This window comes from Malaclemys terrapin, chromosome 24 (assembly GCF_027887155.1).
Source record: "Malaclemys terrapin pileata isolate rMalTer1 chromosome 24, rMalTer1.hap1, whole genome shotgun sequence".
In the NCBI taxonomy this organism is placed as follows: Eukaryota; Metazoa; Chordata; order Testudines; family Emydidae; genus Malaclemys; species Malaclemys terrapin.
The window spans coordinates 11555576-11573628 of record NC_071528.1 but is presented as its reverse complement, the minus strand read 5'-3'; the positions used below and the strand labels follow the sequence as shown (position 1 = coordinate 11573628).

Sequence of the window (18053 nt, the reverse complement as noted above, 5' to 3'; positions counted from 1 at the left end):
TCGGGATGCGACGTTTCAATTTGCCATGTCCAAACCATGCTGAGTTTCAAGTTTTCAGTGTCATGTTTGTTGTTCTAACACGCGCAAGTTGAGATCAGAGTGAAATGTTTTGATGGACCCCAAACTCGCGTTTTCTGGGATTTCATTAGAGGTGTCAGGTTTCCCTTTGTTTTCGTTCCATTTTGGAATGGGGGAGGGGGGGGGGGATGGAAGCCATGGAGCTTCCCATGAAACGGAAAATCCAGTTCGCGCCCAGCTCTGAGGGTGCTCTGGGATCAGCCCCCTGCAGTCAGCGCCGTCCCCTCCAGCACCGGACCCTGGATCTGCTCTTTCTCGTCTCGTTCTGAAGTCCCGCCAGGAGATCTGCAGGTGGAACATTGCGTCAGCTTCTGGGGGGGGAACATCACCTGCTACTGGGACCCTGGGCCGGAGACCTACCTTCCAACCACATACACCCTCCACATCACTGAGTGAGTTCTCCACCTGGCCGTAAGTGTGAGGGGGCAGGGGAGGGAGTGGGGGAGGACTGACATCCCAACACCTCACGATTAAAAGGGACTGTCCCTGTAAACCAGGGGTTCTCAAACTGGGGGTCGGGACCCCTCCGGGGGTCGCGAGGTTATTACATGGGGGGTCACGAGCTGTCAGCCTCCACCCCAAACCCCGCTTTGCCTCCAGCATTTATAAAGGTGTTAAATATATTAAAACGTGTTTTTAATTTATAAGGGGGGGGGTCACACTCAGAGGCTTGCTATGTGAAAGGGGTCCGCAATGCAAAAGTTTGAGAACCCCTGCTGTAAACTGTAGATATAGTTATTGATTTTCTCCCTCCTCCCCCTGACCTCCATTTTTAGAGCTGTCCGATGCTAGCAGGGGCAAGGGTGGGGTTTGGGCTCCCGCCACCCGTGTTCCTGGACCCGGCAGCTGCTAACCTGGGCTCTCTCCCTCTCAGAGAAGCAGGGCGCTGCCTCTGGAAGTTCAGAGATGCCGGGACGTGCGTCTCCAGCCGAGAGAGCCCTTCCTGCACCATCCCTGTGGAGAACCTCTTTGCCTCTTTCCAAGTGAGGCTAACGGCCGTGAATCTGCTGGGCCGGGCCAGCGCCGCAGACAAGTGCATGCACGGAATGAGCATTGGTAAGACCCGCTTGCGGGGGAGAAGAACAGTGGCACTGACACAAACCGAGCCAGGGCAGGTGTGTCTGCTGGACTAGAATCACAGGTGGGGGGTTTCAATTTGGTTCCGAACTTGTTGGGCCAGCCAAACGGAGCGAGCAAAGCTTAGCACAGGTGTATTTCTGGGCAGAGCTGGAGGTGTCGTGAGACTGACCTTTCCTGTGACGTGGCCGGGTGGATGGCACTGGGCTCTTCTTCAGAAGATCCGGGAGCTGGTCCCGGCTCTGCCACTGATTCTCCATGTGCCCTTGGGCCTGTTGCCTCCCCCTCTGTGCTTCTGAGAGGGGGCTGAGTGTGGCTGCTTGTCTCTGGGCGTTGGGGGAGGGGCGTGCAGAAATGCTGCCCACGCTTGTGGCTTTCTTTTCCCAGTGAAGCTGAGCCCGCCCGAGGTCAGCGCCACGGCGGACAGGAGCGACTGCTTCCACCTGGCGTGGCGGCAGCCCAACGAGGAGCTGCTGCGTGTGACGGACGCGCGGTATGAGATCCGGTACCGCGACGTGGACGGGGCATCCTGGACGCAGGTGGGTGGCTGTTGGTGGGAGGAGTTAGTAACAGGACTGACACCTGTTTCATAGATGTATCCCCCCTTCTGGGGACGGGGGCGGTGTTAGGGATGCTGGTTGGCTTCGCCATCTCTCTCTCCCTCCTAACCATGCAGTTACCTAGCTATGTGTTCGTCCATCTAATCCATGCCCCTGGCCCAGAGCTCTTGGGCACGCGTGTGACACTTCCTGAGAACAAATCCATACGCTTGAAACAGTTGGCCCAACGGCCAAAATGCGACATCTTTAGTTTCACCCCCTACCCCAAATGAAGGCTTCCCACCCCCCGCACCTTCTGCTCAGCTCTCCCCACCCAGAAGAAACCCGGCACGTCCTCAGCTCTCAATCAGCAGCTCCACCGCTCTCGGCAGAGCGAGGCTAACGTACACCAGCTAAGGGGCTGGCCCAGAAGTCTCATAGGCTCAGTATGTCTGGGCTCGGCGAGATCGAGAGAGGGGAGGCGAGTTCCAAAGGCAAGGAGACCCTCGCTGAAATACCCCTGCATTTACCCACCTCCTGTTTAAACTGGGGGGTGCTTGTGTAACTCACTGGTGCTTGTTTCACAAATCCACCCCCCAGTGGCTGACCCACAGAGGAATGAGCCTGTTACAGGCCTGCTTAGGGAGGTTTAACTCTTTCGCTCAAGCTGTAGCAGCTCCTCCATTTCGCTCTGGAGGCCCCTGGTTCAGTCCCCGGTGTGTCAGACAAGATGGCGGCCGTCACATTGGCTCAAGTCCCTCTGCTTCTCTCAAGTGTCCTGTGAGGACAGAGCTGGTTTCTGCTGAACCCGGTTCCTGTGTCACAGGGAAGCTGGTCCCCCGTCATGCCCCTGGGCTGGCTGGGGTTATTGGGGAGGAGAGAGCCCAGCATGAAGAGACACTAGCTGGTTTGATCTGAGGTGGAGAGCCCCTCCGCTGCCCGCTCTGCACAGCAGATCGGTGCTTTAGGGCACAATCGGGGCGAGCTGCAAAGAGAAGTGCTAAAAGGGACCCTGTCCCACCCCCCGTGAAGGTGGATGTCACAGCCGCAGAGAACGCGCCCGCATCGAAGGACGTCTGTGGCGTCTCGCCGTTCACCAGCTACTCTATCCAGGTGCGAGCGCTGTACCGGAGCGACACCTTCCCCTGGAGCGACGGGGGCCCCTCCTGGAGCGCCTGGAGCCACGAGCAATTTGTGAGGACTCTGCCCGCGGGTAGGGAGACATGCTCACCTCTCCACCTCTCTCCTGCCTTCACCCCAAGGCTGCTGCCCATCCTGCCATGGCAGGTCCTGTCCTCCTCCTCCCTCCTGTCTCCAGTAGACAGGCCATGAGCTGGGACAGCATGGACAGGGAGGGGGATAGAAAAGGCTGGCCGGACCATCCACCCCCACCCACCTCAGACCCAAATTTCAGGAGCACCAGCCCCCCTCTGCCCTGAGGCCTCTCCCATGGGTCTCCTCCTCGTGCCCTATGGGTAACCCTGATTGTGCCAGCACTTGGCTAGCATGCCCAAGCCACCTGCCTGCTATCACCCCGATCTCTCTCGGCTTGTATGTTGCACCCCTTCCCGCCACCGTGTGGGTGCCATCTTCGACCATCCACTCCTCAAGGCAGGGAGTGTGTCTCTGTGGGGCTGTGCAGATCCTAGCTGAGTGCTCCTATAATACAAATTATATTCACCACGAAGGGTTAAACAAACTCCCCTGTCACTGATGGTTACGAGGGTGGGGGGGTGGGTCTGGTACGGTCTCCCCCAGGTAGCAGCACAGAGCAATCTATACCCTCTGCTCTCAGCTCCCTCCCTGCAGAACCCTCTCTCAATGATTTCATTTCTCTCCTTTGCATCTCCCGCATTGCCCTCGCCTGCCCACGGCCACCGCTTAGCCCCGTCCAGAGGGCCGGCTCTTTGGAGGAAAATAGCCACGCCCGACTCTGACGGGAGGAGTGAGATCATTCTGATGTGGAAGGTAGGGGGCCAAGCAAGGATCCAGGCCAGACGCACCACCTGGGAAGGGGCTGGGATAAAGAATTGGGTTAGTCCTGCATTGCACGTGTCATGGGTGACTCCAGGCCTGACTCCATGTGCTTGCCTCTGCAGCACTTAGGGATCAAAGAAAAGAACATGAAGTACAATTATAAAACAGGAACCATCTGCCCCAGGGCCCCTGACTGAGAATCCCCAGCTGTTAGGGCTGGGTCTAAGGTGTCATTCTGCTGGCAAAGCCATACTGACATCAATGGGCCTGACTTCTCCTCTCGCTCGTTTCACTCTGATTTGAAGCAGAGCTGCTCCTGATTCATGCCGGCATGAGCGGAGAACTATTCCCAAAGGGAGATCCCTTCCCAGACACGAGTAGCCATCAGAACCAGGAACAAGCCCCAAGGGATAGAACTCGGAGACCAAGCTCTGCAAATGCAACCAGGCCAGCCCCAAGAGAGAGAGGACCATCCAGGTCACATTTAGCCTTTACATTCCCGAACCGTTCCTTGTTTGCCCCGGGGAAGGGTTGGGAAAGGATTTAGGAGCTGGGCTGTATGTGGGCTGGTGTCCCAGCTAGGGCTGGGTGGAAAACAAGAATTCCGGGTTTTGTTTAAAAAAATAAAAATAAAAAATGAGGTTTTGAAATTTTGATTTCATTCCACATCAGAACTAAGCCACGACCTTTTGAAACTTTTCATGAGAGACCCCCACCCACGATAGCCCCTGCTCTGCCTGAGTTGGGTCACATCTCCCAGGTGAGGGCCCTAACCAATTAGCTATTCTGGAGTGGGCACCTAACAACCCCATAGGTGAGGGGGACCAGGCACTTGTTACTTAGAGATGACTCGTAGGGCAACTCTCCTGGCCCTAATCATAGAATATTGGGGTTGGAAGGGACCTCAGGAGGTCATCTAGTCCAACCCTCTGCTCAAAGCAGGACCAATCCCAGACATATTTTTGCCCCGAATCCCTAAATGGCCCCCTCAAGGATTGAGCTCATAACCCTGGGTTTAGCAGACCAATGCTCAAACCACTGAGCTATCCCTCCCCCTGAAGAAGGCAGCCAGTCCATTGGCTAGTCACTCGCATTCTCTCTCTTTCTCTGGTTTTGACTGAAGGGTTCGTTGAACCTTCCTACTGAAAAGTTTCGGTTTCAACAAATTGACATTTTCCGACCGGAGGAAAAACGTTCAGCCGATATTTCTCCACCAGCAGCAGTCCCAGCCTGGACCTGTGGCTATCTCCTGTCCCTTCAAGCATTATGCAAACAGGCGCATTGGTGACACAGTACTGACGCAGCATGGTGTGGCTACACTGCAGACTAAGCCTGTGTCTCTGTGTCACCCAAGCTTGTGGACGTCAGCGTCCGCGCTGCGTTGTAAACCTGGCTTTACGGTTGCTGGACCCAGGTCTCACAGCCGTGCTTAACCTGTCCACGCTCCACTATGCAGCCCTTCTGACTCAGGTCTGTGGGTTGAGCTGTGTCCACACTGCAAAATGACAGGGCTTGAACCTGAGTCACAGCAGGACTTGTGCTCTCACCCAACCTGTCCCCAGCAGGGTTCTAGGACCCAGATCCTGAGTTGCTTGCGGACTCGAGTCAGACTGATTTTGTGTGTGGACAAAAGAGGAGCTTGGGCTCAAACCTGAGTCAGACTCTGGGCTTCGTGTGCAGTGTAGACGTACTGTGAGGGGCCATTGCCCTGATGCAGACTGTTCCATAGGATGCAGACTGTTCCATCAGCATAGCTGATTCTCTCTCTGAGTCCCTCGGACTTTCCATCTCCTCCTCAATCACACTTTCTATTGGTCTGTCTTGGTCCCTTGTTCTCTCCTGAACTTGCTCACGTTCTCTCACTCACACTCTCTGGTTCTCTCTAACACTCACCTGTTCTTTCTCTCCTATGTTTTCTGTGTATTCGATTCTTAGATTCCAAGGCCAGCAGGGACTGTTGTGATCATCTAGTCTGACCTCTTTCATGGCCCAGGCCAGAGAAATGAAATTAATAGACCGCAGGTTTAAAACAAACAAAAGGAAGTATTTTTTTCACACAATGCACAGTCGACCTGTGGAACTCCTTGCCAGAGGATGTTGTGAAGGCCAAGACTATAACAGGGTTCAAAAAAGTATTAGATAAATTCTTGGAGTATAGGTCCATTAATGGCTATTAGCCAGGACGGGCAGGGATGGTGTCCCTAGCCTCTGTTTGCCAGAAGCTGGGAATGGACAACAGGGGATGGATCACTTGATGAGTACCTATTCTGTTCATTCCCTCTGGGGCATTGGCCACTGTCGGAAGACAGGACACTGGGCTAGATGGACCTTTGGTCTGACCCAGTATGGCCGCTCTTATGTTCTTATGAGAACTGCCCCAAAATAATTCCTGTTTGAACTAGACCCCATCTTAAAAAAAAAATCTTCCCTTGATTTAAAAATTGTCACTGATGGAGAATGCCCCATGACCCTTGGTAATTGTTCCAGTGGTTAATTAACCTCACCGTTAAACATTTACACCTTATGTTCAGTCTGAATCTGTCTAGCTTCAACTTGGAGCCATCGAATCTGATTATACTTGTGTCTGCTAGGTTGATAATGGGCTCGTCAAATATCTGTTCCCTGTGTAGCTATTTATAGCCTGTGATCAAGTCAGCCCTTCTTTGTTAAGCTAACTAGATAGACTCAAGGAGCTCAGTTGCTATCAGGCAGGTTTTCTTATCCTTTAATCATTCTTGTGGTTCTTCGCTGAACCCGCTCGGATTTATCCTTCTTCAATTGTGGAATCCAGAATTGGCCACACTGTTCCCGCAGCGGTCGCACCAGTGCCAATACAGAGGTAAAACCGCCTCTCTGCTCCTATTCGAGATTCCCCTGTTTATGCATCCAAGGGTCTCATTAGCTCAGTTCAGCCAGTTATTGTCCATGACCTCAGTCTCTTTCAGAGTCCCTGCTCCCCAGGAGAGAGCCCCCGTGTGGTAAATAGGGCCAACATCCTTTGTTCCTAGGTGTCCACGTTTACGTGCAGCCGTATTAAAACATATATTGTTTGCTTGCGCCCTGCTTACCGACCGATCTAGATTGTTCAGTGTCAGTGATCTGCCCTCTTCATTACTGAATACGCCCCCAGTCCTAGAGTCAGCTGCAAACTTCATCAGTGATGATTTTATGTTCTCGGCCAGGTCATCGACAAACATGTTTAAATAGCGTCGGGCCAAGGACTGATCCCTGCAGGACCCCACTAGAAACGCACCCGCTTGATGATTCCCTGTTTGCAATGATGTTGGAGCTGCTGGGCAATGAAATATCAGACTGTTTTGTTTGGGATTGGTTGGTTTGTTGTTCCCAGAAAAAAGGGTTTTCCTTGATTAAAATGGGCATTTTTGCAAAATTTTTCCATTTTTGTCCAAAAAAACCTACTACTGCTCCTAGCTTGCAGCTTTTCATCGAGAATCTGAGAATCAAGAGGGTTATTTAATGAAAACATGTTTCATGGTGGGGGAAAGTCAATTCTCAGTCAGTTCTACTGTGTCCTTCTTTCAGTCCAGTCCTAGCAGGAGAGCTCAGCCATCCCCGTCTCCCCCTGTCTAAGTCCTGCACTGCCGTGAGGCTCGGCATGACGTTGCTTTCTCCCTCACAGCCCCTGCAGCCAAAGGAAGCCAACGGCAGGATCCTGACCTACAGTCTCCGCTGGCAGCGAAGGGGGCAGCCGGCTGTCCTGCTGGCATGCCTCACCCGCTCCCTGCAGTGCGCTCTGGAGCTGCCGGCCTCCGAGGAGCACACCTTCTTCCTCACCGCCAGCAATTCCGTGGGCGAGTCCCCCGCTAGCAAGCTGTTGATCCCGGCGGTGCAGGCCCAAGCAGGTTAGGCCCAGCCTGATCTCTGCGCCCCAAGCACGGGTCTCACTCCCAAGGCAGAGCTCAGCAGGGTGGAGTGGTGGCCTGGCTGGCCCTTGGTTCTGCAGGGGGACGTGGGAGGAGTTCTGTGCCAGGCGGGGTGAGGGGGATCGGGCACTTATCACTATGTGAGGGCGGCTCCCAACCAGACGGGAGCACTGCGGCATTGGGTTCCCACAGGGGGGCGAAGCCCATAATGGGATCCCGGCTGGGGAAGTCTGAGCTGCACCCCCGGCAATGGGGTGATACAATGGGGAGCCCCACTAGTGCACTGCCCTCTTGGAGCATGTGTGCACAGCACGGCCCCACAGCACAACGAATGCTTGGGAGCCCCCAGGGACCCTGTTGGCTCCATCTCTCCCCGCCCAGGCAGAGGGACCACAAGGGAGGCATTGCACCACCTGACCTGAGTTCCCCTTCAGCACAGGGTCTGGGGGGAGAGAGGCAAACTGTCCTTCCCCCACGGCAACGTGGGTACCCAAAGCCCAGCCCTGGGCGTGCCTCCCTCTCCACTATCCCTGGGCTCCTTTCAGTGCCGCCGTTGCTGCCACTCCTGGTCTCTCCGGCGAGCGACCGCAGCCTCCTCCTGCAGTGGGATCCCCCTGGCTTCGCCGCAGCAGCCTATGTCTTCGAGTGGGGCCGGGCGTCTGAGAACCGGGGGCAGAACAGCAGCTGGCGCTACGAGCTGGGGAACATCAGCAGGGCGGTCCTGGCAGGTGAGTGATTACAGAAGCGACAGAGCGGGGGGAGGGGAGGGGGGAAACTGAAGCAGGACCCCCTCCACGTTCCTAGTTAGGACTTCACATCAGACCTAGTGTTGTGAACAAGCCCCTGCAGGGCGCTCTCAGTGCACACGGCACTGAGCCAACGAGAGGTGGGTCTTTGTCCTCCTCTAGTAACTGAGGAGGATAAGAACCTACTACTGCTCCTAGCTTGCAGAGTTACTCCTCTAGCTCCGGGGTTATGGGCTCAGGCTTTTAGTACTGCAGGTCCCACGTTCAAACCCTGTCATCAGCCCACATCCCCCAGGCTGGGTGTGAGGTTGGATAGCCAGGCAAGGTGGGAGTATAGGAATTACCAGCAGGGAACAGGCAAGTCCAATGATAGGTGATGCTGAGGGCTTCATAGGCATGGAGCGGGGGGTTGATTCCTTCCTGATCCTGTATGGTGATCAGTGGATACCCTGAAGCATGTGGGTTGAGTCGTCTTGTCAGATGTGCTCCCGCTTAGAGAAATGTCCGTTTGTTTGTTTGGACCCACCTTGCCCCAACGCTCTCCTGCAGCCTCCCACCCCAAAGGGGACTGCAGCGGGAAGCAGGGAGGGTATGCTTTCGGGTGCACGTCCCCTGGGGCTGTGATGCGGAAGAGACGGGAGGTTGCACCATCGCTTGTCCCTGTCATGTCCCCGCAGAGGCAATTGAGCCGGGATATCTCTACAGCCTGACGCTCTTTGCCCTGAGCGACGGAGCCGTCCGGGCTGCAGGCTCTACAAGTGCTTACTCCAAGCAGATCGGTAAGTGCCGAGTGTTTGGGGCAGACGCAGCCAGATCCCTTCCACCCCTAGGAGAAACCTGGCAGCGCTCCAGCCCGCGATGTGGGAAAGGGGCCACTGAAGAGTGCCAGTGGCTTTGCTGGGGAAGCATTAGTCTGGTAGGAAGATTAGCAGAGACCGTTGTGTCTCCTGGCGAGCTCATATCTTCCCCTCTCTCCCTGAAACCAGAGGGTGGTTCGGGGAGCTCCTAGGAGACTTGGAGTTGAGGACTTCTGGTTTCTGTTGGTGCGGAAGCCTTCATTCCTGAAAGGAGGAGGGAGTGGGGCCTAGTGGTTAGGGCAGGACTCCTGGGTTCTATTCCCAGCTCTGCTACTGACCTGCTGCATGGCCTTGGACAGGTCACATTGCTGCTCTAGGCCTCCATTTCCCCACCTGTAAAATGGGCATTAATGGAGTTGTGGGGTGGGATGGAAAGGGTTAATATTTGTGGCAGGCTTTGAAATCCTTCTGATGAACAGCCTAAAATACACAGCTGTGAATGAAGGGAGAGGGGACCTCCGCTTTGGGTGCCTGGGATGGGGCTGGTTAACCCTTTCCTCGCCACCCCCTCTGTGGTTGCAGCTCCATTCCGTGCCCCAACTCTGCATCCCACCCGTGTCTGGCCATCCCAGGTGGAGGTGCAGTGGGAGGAGGTCCCATTGGAGGAGCAAGGCGGCTTCATCCGGAACTACACCATCTCCTACGAGGAGCAGGGAAAAGACCCCCAGGGTAAGGCACCAACTGGCTTTGTGCTCCATGCTGGCCGGGCCTGGGCTCACCCGCTGGGTCTGAACAGCGGCATCTCCTGTCTTACAGCCGTGGTGGTGAACGGCTCCGTCCGTCGCTATCTCATCGCGGGCCTGGCTCCTGACTCCGTGGTGAGGGTGGGCATCTCCATCAGCAACGACGGGGGAAGCACGCAGGGCTCTGTCCTCTCCATCAGAACCAGAAGCCTTGGTGAGGAAAGTAGAGAACTGGGCGCTATGCCCTGGCCTGGGGGTGCTGGGGGTTCAGCGGGCACTGAAATGAGATGGCAGAGACCCGCTTGGGCACATCTAGCCTGTCCCTTGGCCAGAGTAGGATGGATTCCTACCAACACCTGCTCCAACCAAGCTACTGGTCCTCTCCCCCTTGGGGTGAGCATCTCCCCATAAGCCAGAGTTTCCAGGCTTCCTAAGGCTTGAGATCGGTCTCTCTGTTTTGCGTCAGATACATTCACAAGGCCTGTGTCTCCGCTGCCTTGCATGGCCCTATACGCCAGGGCCAAGGGCTCCCCGGCCAGAATGGTCCCATCTTACACCCGCCTTGCACGGGCGCAAAGGATCATGCGGGGCAGCGGCGAATGGGAGACAGTCCCTGTGGGCTGCTGTAGGTCTTGGGCTGTCCCTGGGCAAACCCCTAGTGCCAGCTGGGGGGCTGCAGCCTAGGCTCCCAAGGGCTCTTGCTCGTGGGTCCCCAGTGGCTTTGCACCTAAAGCCTTTCCCTGCTTTCTTTCCAGACGATGGGAAGGTCGAACTGTTGCTGTCCTCCCTGTGCGTGGGGCTAGTCGTCCTGCTCATCACGGCCGCTCTGGCCTGCGTCCTCAAGCACCCCCTGTACGTATGTTTGTGATCCCATCCCGGCCACTCTTCTGAGTGTCAGTGGGTGAGGGTGATGTGTCGTGTCCCCCCCACCCCCCGTTGGATCCTGTAAGCTAAGGAGGGTCAGGTCTGGTTAGTACTTGTATGGAGGACCACCAAGGAACACCTAAGTTCTATACTGCAAGGAAGTGGCGTTTGAGAAGAGAGCGCCCCCTACCACATTGCTGAGTCAGCCTGGGGCTGGGGAGGGTGATGGGTAACTCAGCGAAGGATGCGCGTCATGCTGAGACAGCCCTAAGCCCTGTCCCCCAGCATGGCGGTAGGGAGTGCAACGCAGGATCTGTCCTGTTGATGAGAATTTACACTCAACCCCTGGAGGGCTTTCCGCCGCGAATGGCACTTCCTGCCAAGGAGATTTTAGCCCTGGTGTCCTACGTCCCCTTCCGCCTCCCGATTGTTCCTGCAGCTCTAGCTGGACACAACATTCCTCTCCGCTCCTTGTCCCGAGCGGCAGGATAGGGGCGCCAGGTGCCGTTAAAAACCCGCCTCGTTCCCCTAGAGGGGACTGGCAGCATCCTAGACGTCAGAGCTGGAAGAGACTGACGAGGTCCCACCCTGCCCATCTCCCAGCCAGGGCGGGATTCGTCCCCTCGCGGCAGGTTGCCACGCCCAGAGATCTGCATCTGAGTGGTAGGGGCAGGAATTTCTGGGCAGAGTTTGCCGAGCCCTCTGGGATGGGAAGTGCTCCGGTAGAAATGTGGACTCCCAGTTCTTTTCCTACCTACGAAAGGGCCTTCATCTTTCCCTTTAAAACACGTAGCGTCCCTGGGAGCTTAGCATTCCCTTCAGGACTCCTGCGAGAGCTTTGGGGCAACCAAAGCGAGTCCATTCCCAGAATCCTTCACCCTGAGCCCGGTGCATCCTGGGACAGGACTTGGGGAGGTTAGTCAATGCCGTAGGCATCCCTAGGCCATGCAGACATGATCGGCAAAGCTCAGACTGTTGATTTCAATGAGCGCTGGACCAGCCCCCTAGTCTGGTACCGCCGGATCCAGTGTCAGGGCCTTAGTTAAGGAGCCCCCAGTCCCTGGGGAGACCATGCTAGTCGCAAGAACGTAGAGAGAGGCGTTTCCCTCCTCGACGTGGTCATCTCAGTACCAATGCTGGGTCTCGTCCTCTACAGAATACAGGGCTGCCTGTGGCCGCAAGTCCCCGACCCTGCTAAAAGCCACCTGGCCAGCTGGCTGCCACAGAAAATGTGGCTGGTGAGTACACGTTTTTCTGCACAGAGATATGGTGGGTGCTGTGTGTTAGCTGCCCCTCTGCTCCCGGCAGGAAGTTGCTGATTAACCGAAAGTTGCCAATAAGACAGAGGAAGGTCCCTGGCGTGGGGCAGTGCTGGGGAAGTCCACAAGGAGCTGGGTGCTGGGGGCCTGCAGGGCTGCACGCTAACAAAAAATAGTGTTAGTAAGTGGCCAGGCAGGTGCTACTATCCAGATCCCTTGAACGTGAAAGCCGGGGGGTCAGGCTCTGTCCCCAGCCAAATGTTGCTAATAACTGAAAATTGCCAATATGAGGATTGCTAATAGCTGGCTACACCTGTCCGCTACCCCCCTCCCTGCCCAAGGGTTTCCTGCTCCTTATGCTGGGAATTGGTCGCTGTCTCCGGCAATTATACTGGGAGCAGACTGTAAGCTTCTCCCTCCACCCGCCCCACCCAGTGCCGTAAGAGCTGGAGGTCATGTCTCCAAGGAGCACAGAGAGAAGGCGGGAGTGGAATGGAGAGAGACAACCCAGGCTGAGAGATCTCCGGGCCTCTGCCAGGTCCCCAGTCACACCGAGCCACTCTCCCAACCCTTTCCACGGGACAAGAAAACACCCTTTTCCAGTGACTTGACATCTCAGAGTGCTGCGCATCCAGGAACGATGCCCATCGTCTAACTGCCCCACCGCTACTCTCTCACTGCGCTAAGCCTCTTAAACTTAGCAATGTGTCTCCTGCCCCCCAAGGTCTGAAAGGTGCCTGGGTTTTCTCTGCAGGGATGCACCAAATTCAGCTGTGCTCCCAGTCTGCTTGCCAGCCACCCATTCCCTGGGCCCTTCCTTTGTATGCCATTGGCTGGCACCATCATGTTACTGGGGGGTGGAAGGGGCACATGTAATTTACCCGCTGGCTGCCACAGTCATAGGGCACCAGCTGCTGTGCGCATTACTAGCGCTGGGGGGCATGTTTATGGCAGATAGTAAATTCACGGAAAAAATGTATTTGGGAGACAGCGAAATGACGTGTGAATTTTGGTTGAATTCAGCAGATAGTTTCGGCTGGAAAAACAAAATGAAGGGGGAGGAATTAAACCAGTTTGGCCATTTTGCTTTTTGTTTCCAAACGGCATTTTTCTTTTGAAATTTCGCTAACTTTTTTTTTTAAAAGGCGGGTGAAAAATACCCCAAAATGACCTGCCCCAAAAAACTGGGGGGGGACGAAATTGTTCAGAGTCAAACAGAACATTTTAGTTCGACCCAAAATGAATTTATTTGTTTCAGTGAGAAAAACCCCAAATAATTCAGTTTCGAATCAGACCAAACCATTTCCTTTCTGTGAAGGGGGGGCATCTGCCCCAAACCAAAAAAATGAATGATTCATTCAGCTCTCCATGTAACCTCCTCTCCCTTGCAGGACTTGGGGAACTTCCCAGTGGAGCAGAGCAAGGAGCAGAGAGTGGGGTATCCTGACTTCCCGTTCCGGGGGGTCTCGGGAATCATCTGTGGCCAGCAGGAGGAGATGATGATGTGCAAGTCCTTCCTGGAAAGCACCTGGACACCAGAGGCCTCTAGCGCTGGAGATAAATACAGGCAGCCTCTCCAGACCATCTTCCTCCAGGGAGACGTGACCACCCCAGACCATTCCCAGGCAAGACGCCAAAGCAAGGTGGAATATTCCACAGTGATCGTCTGGGCATATCCCGGTGATGCACCACCAAGCTCTACTGCTCCCTGGCCCCAACCTACCCCTCAGAGCCCAGAGAGCTCTGGTCCCAGCCGGGAGCCTGGCTGGAGGATCTGCTTCCAAAGCCCATCCTGTGAGCCCCTGGATGGGTCATGCTGGCGATGCAGCCAACAGCTGGATGGAGGGCCCGCTTCCATGGGGGCATTTCCGCTCCTGAGGACCCTGGTTGTGGAGGGATCTGGAGACCTCCAGCCTAACGGAGATCACCCTGCAGGCGCGCTCAGCTCAGTGACGCCCTAACGGCCTCTGGAGAGAGACCTCCTCTCCCGGGGCATGCGTCCCAATGAGGGAGGGCAATAAGGAGTCTCACCCCACCAGGCAGAGGGGTGGGACGTCAAGCAGAGCCCAGTTCCCCTGGGGGTGGGAGTGAGAGCCCTGCTGGTAAAAACACAGCTTTATTGATACCGGGGAAGGAGCCATGTTGGCCTGGATCTCCAGGCAATAGTCACGGGCGCAGGGAGGCGTTCTTCTTCCCCTGCCTCTGCCGGCATTTCCCCGTGCTTAGCCAGCCCGGGCCAATCCTTTCCCGCTAGTGCAGCCTGCTGATCCGTGTGTGTCGTGTCGCTCTCTGTGCCTGAGCCTCGGCCGAGCTGAGCGTCTCCCAGGCCCTGGCTACGGAGCCTGGGTCCTGCTCTGGAGAGTCACGCTCAGTGACGTCAAGCGAGACAGCGACCGTCCAGCTAGAAAGTCCTGCCAGTGTGTTTAGAGGCCTCCCATCCCTCTTGCTACATGCTACAAGCTCTACAAGTTCGGCAACACAGAACACGGTGAGCGCCCCTGGAGGGCCTACAAACTATTTAAAGGGATACGCCTCTATTTCTATACATTCTGTGTCTTCAATAACCCGCAATCAATTGAACTGCCAGCGCTTTGCTTGGAAGCCCAGCCAACCTCACTGGCGGGGAGCATTTGCTGACCGGCGCACGATTCAACTGGACTCCTTTATGGAGCTTTTGCGCCGAATTTCTCGTGAGCTTTGCTATTTGTGGGTGCTTACGACTTACTGACTCCCCCCAGCCCCAGGGGTGCAGTCTGCATTTAAAACCGAGTGCGCATCGTGCAGATACGTGCTATGGAACAATTAAGCCGTGCATGTTTGCTGCTCTGTGTTATGTCTGGTTTGGATGGGGATTGGATTGTGTTTTATTGTAACTGTTTGCTCAGCACCAAAATCTTTGGCGGGGGGGGCACGTGTACTAATTTTACCCCCAGTTATTAAACCGCTAGAGGAAGCCGATCTCTTGCATTTTCCCCCCCTCCTGTTTTCTGGGAGTCCATGGGTTTCAAATCCCACTTTAGACCTCCCCTCAGCCAGGCCGGTACTCCTACTTATCCCACTATCCTCTCAGTGCGACCTTGTGCTGTTTATAGACACCTGTTGTGTCTCATCCTCTCCTGCCCTTGTGAGCGCTGCAGGGCAGGGAGCATGTGTTGGTTATGTAAGTACAGCGCCTAGCGCAAAGGGGCTGGGGCCTCTTGGTCTATGCCAATACAAGGAATTACAGTGGGCGGCTGGTCCCAGGTGCGGAGACATCCTCTCCGATTAAGCCTCTCTCTGCGGCATCCTTTGAAACCCAGTGGAGCCTGGAGTTACCCCCTTCCCTTGCAGCTTGTGTCACCACTCACACCCGTGCAAAGATGCTGTAAATTGTGAGTGTGGGTGGAGAACGCTGAGCGTGGGGTGTTCTGCACCCGCCTTGCCCGGGTGGTCGTGACAATACGAGCTGCAGGGGACCGGGAGGTTTGGACTAGTTTGTTCTCACATGGTGGGTCGGGAAGCTGCCCCAGGGGAGATGAGCTGTCAGCTTCGACCCTCTGAAGACTGAATTCATTCAGTTCTGCTTAAGTGACTTGCTCCAGGTCACACAGCAAATCGGCTACGTCTACACTGCAAAGAACACCCCCTGCCCCCGCTCCAGGTCAACTGACTCTGGCTTAGGCTACAAAGAGAGGGGTAGACATTCCCGCTTGGGCTGGAGCCTGGGCTCTGAAACCTCAGGAGTCAGGGCGGAGTTTAAGCACCCAGGCCGCGGCCCGAGCGGGAACGTCTACACTACTTCTAGCCCCACTGCACGAGTCAATCAAGCTGGGCTCTGAGCCTTGGTGCCGGGGGGGGGGGAGGGGTTCTTTGCAGTGTAACCGTCCCCCAGCTGGGACTAAAATTGGAGCATCCCGTCTCCCAGGCCTGCGCGTCAGTGAGGAAGCAGAACTGCCCCGACTGAGAAGAATGAAAATGTGCGTCAGTCCTTGTAAAGGGGAGGTGGGGCTAAGCCAAGCTTATCCCAGGACGATCCTGCCTTTGGGGAATTGGGCAATGCCCTTATACAGAGCCGAGGCGGCTGCGGTTAAAGGGGAACCCCAGGAAACGGCAGGTAGGTCTGCAGCTACTGCAGGGAGCAAGAAGGGTCCTGCGGGGGCATGTGAGGCACTAGGTCTCCAGGCAGGGGGGCCTGGCAGAGACCCTGCCCAAGCAGGGAAGAAACGGTAAAGGCCAGATGGGCCGAGGACTGACTTTCTGGGTTGATCAAGTGAAACACTGGACTGCGTGGGGGCTAGAGCGCCCGTGTGGCTCACTGGCCTCAATGAGGGGAACCCTTGTGGCAGAGGTGAAAGTAAGCCGGTATGGTCCAGTACATGCCGGCAAGAGCCGGTACGGCGTGCCGGACCGGACCAGCTTCCCCAGGGGTGATTTAAAGGGCCAAGGGCTCCAGCCGCTGCAGGGAGCTCCGGGCCCTTTAAATCCGCGCCGGAGCCCTGCGGCCTGGGGGTAGCGGCGGCAGGGCTCCCGCAGTCATTTAAAGGGTCCGGAGCTCCGCGGCAGCCGGAGCCCTGGGCCCTATAATTCTCCCCTGAGCCCCAGGGCTCCCAGCCGTCTCTGCAGCTGGTCACTCCAGGGTGATTTAAAGGCCCTGGGGCTCCAGCTGTGGAGGGGAGCCCCAGGGCCTTTAAATCTTGAAAGGCCCCGCCTCTTCTGATTTAGGCCACGCCTCTTCTGGTTGCGGCCACGCCCCCGCTCAGGACTCCGGCACCCCTGCCTTGTGGGGAATGTTTGAACCACCCCGGTGCTGTGGATTCTTAAAGGGCCCCAAAGAGGAGGGGAAACAGGAGCAGGGTGCCATAGAGCGACCCCCGCCCGCAAGGGGGTACGTGGGAGGCAGCTGCCCCTGTTACAGTCCCGCCAGTAGCGGAGCAGGGCCTTCTTTAGAGGGAAGGGCTGGTCTTGGGATTACGGTAACGGCTCGGACTGCAGGAGCTCTGGCTTCAGTCCCTGGCTCTGATGCTGACTCTGTGACCTTGGGCAAGTCACTTCAACAGGAGTGAATGAATTCAGTAGCCAGAGGGTCGGACGTGCTGGTCCCTTTAGCCATTAAACATGAGTCAGAAGCAGTCTAAACATACTTAATCCTGCCTCAGGCTGGGAGGATGGACTGCCTGAGCTCCCTTTCAGCCCTACTCTGTTTGTGTGATTCTGTGTGCCAACACACTAGGCCAACGCTCTCTGCCTCAGTTTCCCCATCTGTAAAACGGGGCCAACAAGGCTTCCTTTCCCTTTGTCGGTCTTGTCTATTTTGATTGTCGGCTCTTTGGGGCAGGGACTGTCTCTCGCTCTGTGGCTGTGCAGCCCCGATCTCGGATGGGGCCTCGTAACGCTGCCGTAACACAACTCACGAACCGCAAAGAATTCCATTAGCTAAACAGAGGAAGGTCAGAGCGTAGTTGATACCAAACAAGAGTCACTTGTTTAAACACAAATCCCCCCCCCCATGCAAATGAATTATTTAGAAAAGACCTAACTATAAACCCCAAAGAAAAGAAAGTCGGGGGGGAAGATGCAACCAAAGGAGTGACTCACTTCCTCCAGGGCCGGGCGTGAGACACTTCCAAGCGCGGGTCGTGCTGCCGTGGAGGGAAAAGGACAGACGGTTGCCTCCAGTTACAACAATCCTTGTGGCTCTGCATTGTGTGACAGCAAAGAATCCAGGCTTTCGAGCCAGGAACCTCAGCTGTGAAGGCCTTTGGCAGGGACAAGGCCGAGCAAACAGGGAAACAATTAAACAGGGGAACAAAACAGCTCTGAAGAGGAGAGCGAAAATTAATTAAAAGGCAGTGTGGGGGGAGAGAGAGCATATAGACTGACGGTTCGATTCAATGGGCTTTATAAGAAGGGTGAAAATCGGTCCCCAACAGCTGTGCTGCAGAAACTCTACGGGACCCAGCGGCCGTGGCTCGGGCACCCTTCCCCTGAGGAGCACTAGCATGTAGGAGTTGTTATAGTAGCACTGAAGGGCTCAGGGCCCAGCTGTGCTAGGTGCGGTACGTCTGTATTAAGGGTCTGTCTACGCTTGGAGTGGAGCATGTGACTCCCGG

The 18053-nt window shown here is 55.8% G+C and overlaps 1 protein-coding gene across 1 annotated transcript in view; it reads left to right on the top strand.

The window, feature by feature from the left end:
• LOC128828808 (granulocyte colony-stimulating factor receptor-like) overlaps window positions 1-14922 on the top strand; it is a 28584-nt gene extending 13662 nt beyond the window's left edge. The window contains exons 5-17 of the mRNA XM_054013763.1: window positions 350-470; window positions 953-1134; window positions 1543-1694; window positions 2727-2907; window positions 3580-3662; window positions 7312-7534; window positions 7990-8283; window positions 8979-9080; window positions 9681-9827; window positions 9915-10055; window positions 10597-10693; window positions 11862-11943; window positions 13356-14922. Of these exons, the coding sequence (XP_053869738.1) occupies window positions 350-470; window positions 953-1134; window positions 1543-1694; window positions 2727-2907; window positions 3580-3662; window positions 7312-7534; window positions 7990-8283; window positions 8979-9080; window positions 9681-9827; window positions 9915-10055; window positions 10597-10693; window positions 11862-11943; window positions 13356-13925 (2375 nt within the window). The 3' untranslated portion in view covers window positions 13926-14922. The remainder of the gene's footprint in view (window positions 1-349; window positions 471-952; window positions 1135-1542; window positions 1695-2726; window positions 2908-3579; window positions 3663-7311; window positions 7535-7989; window positions 8284-8978; window positions 9081-9680; window positions 9828-9914; window positions 10056-10596; window positions 10694-11861; window positions 11944-13355) is intronic.
• The last annotated feature ends 3131 nt before the right edge of the window (window positions 14923-18053 follow it).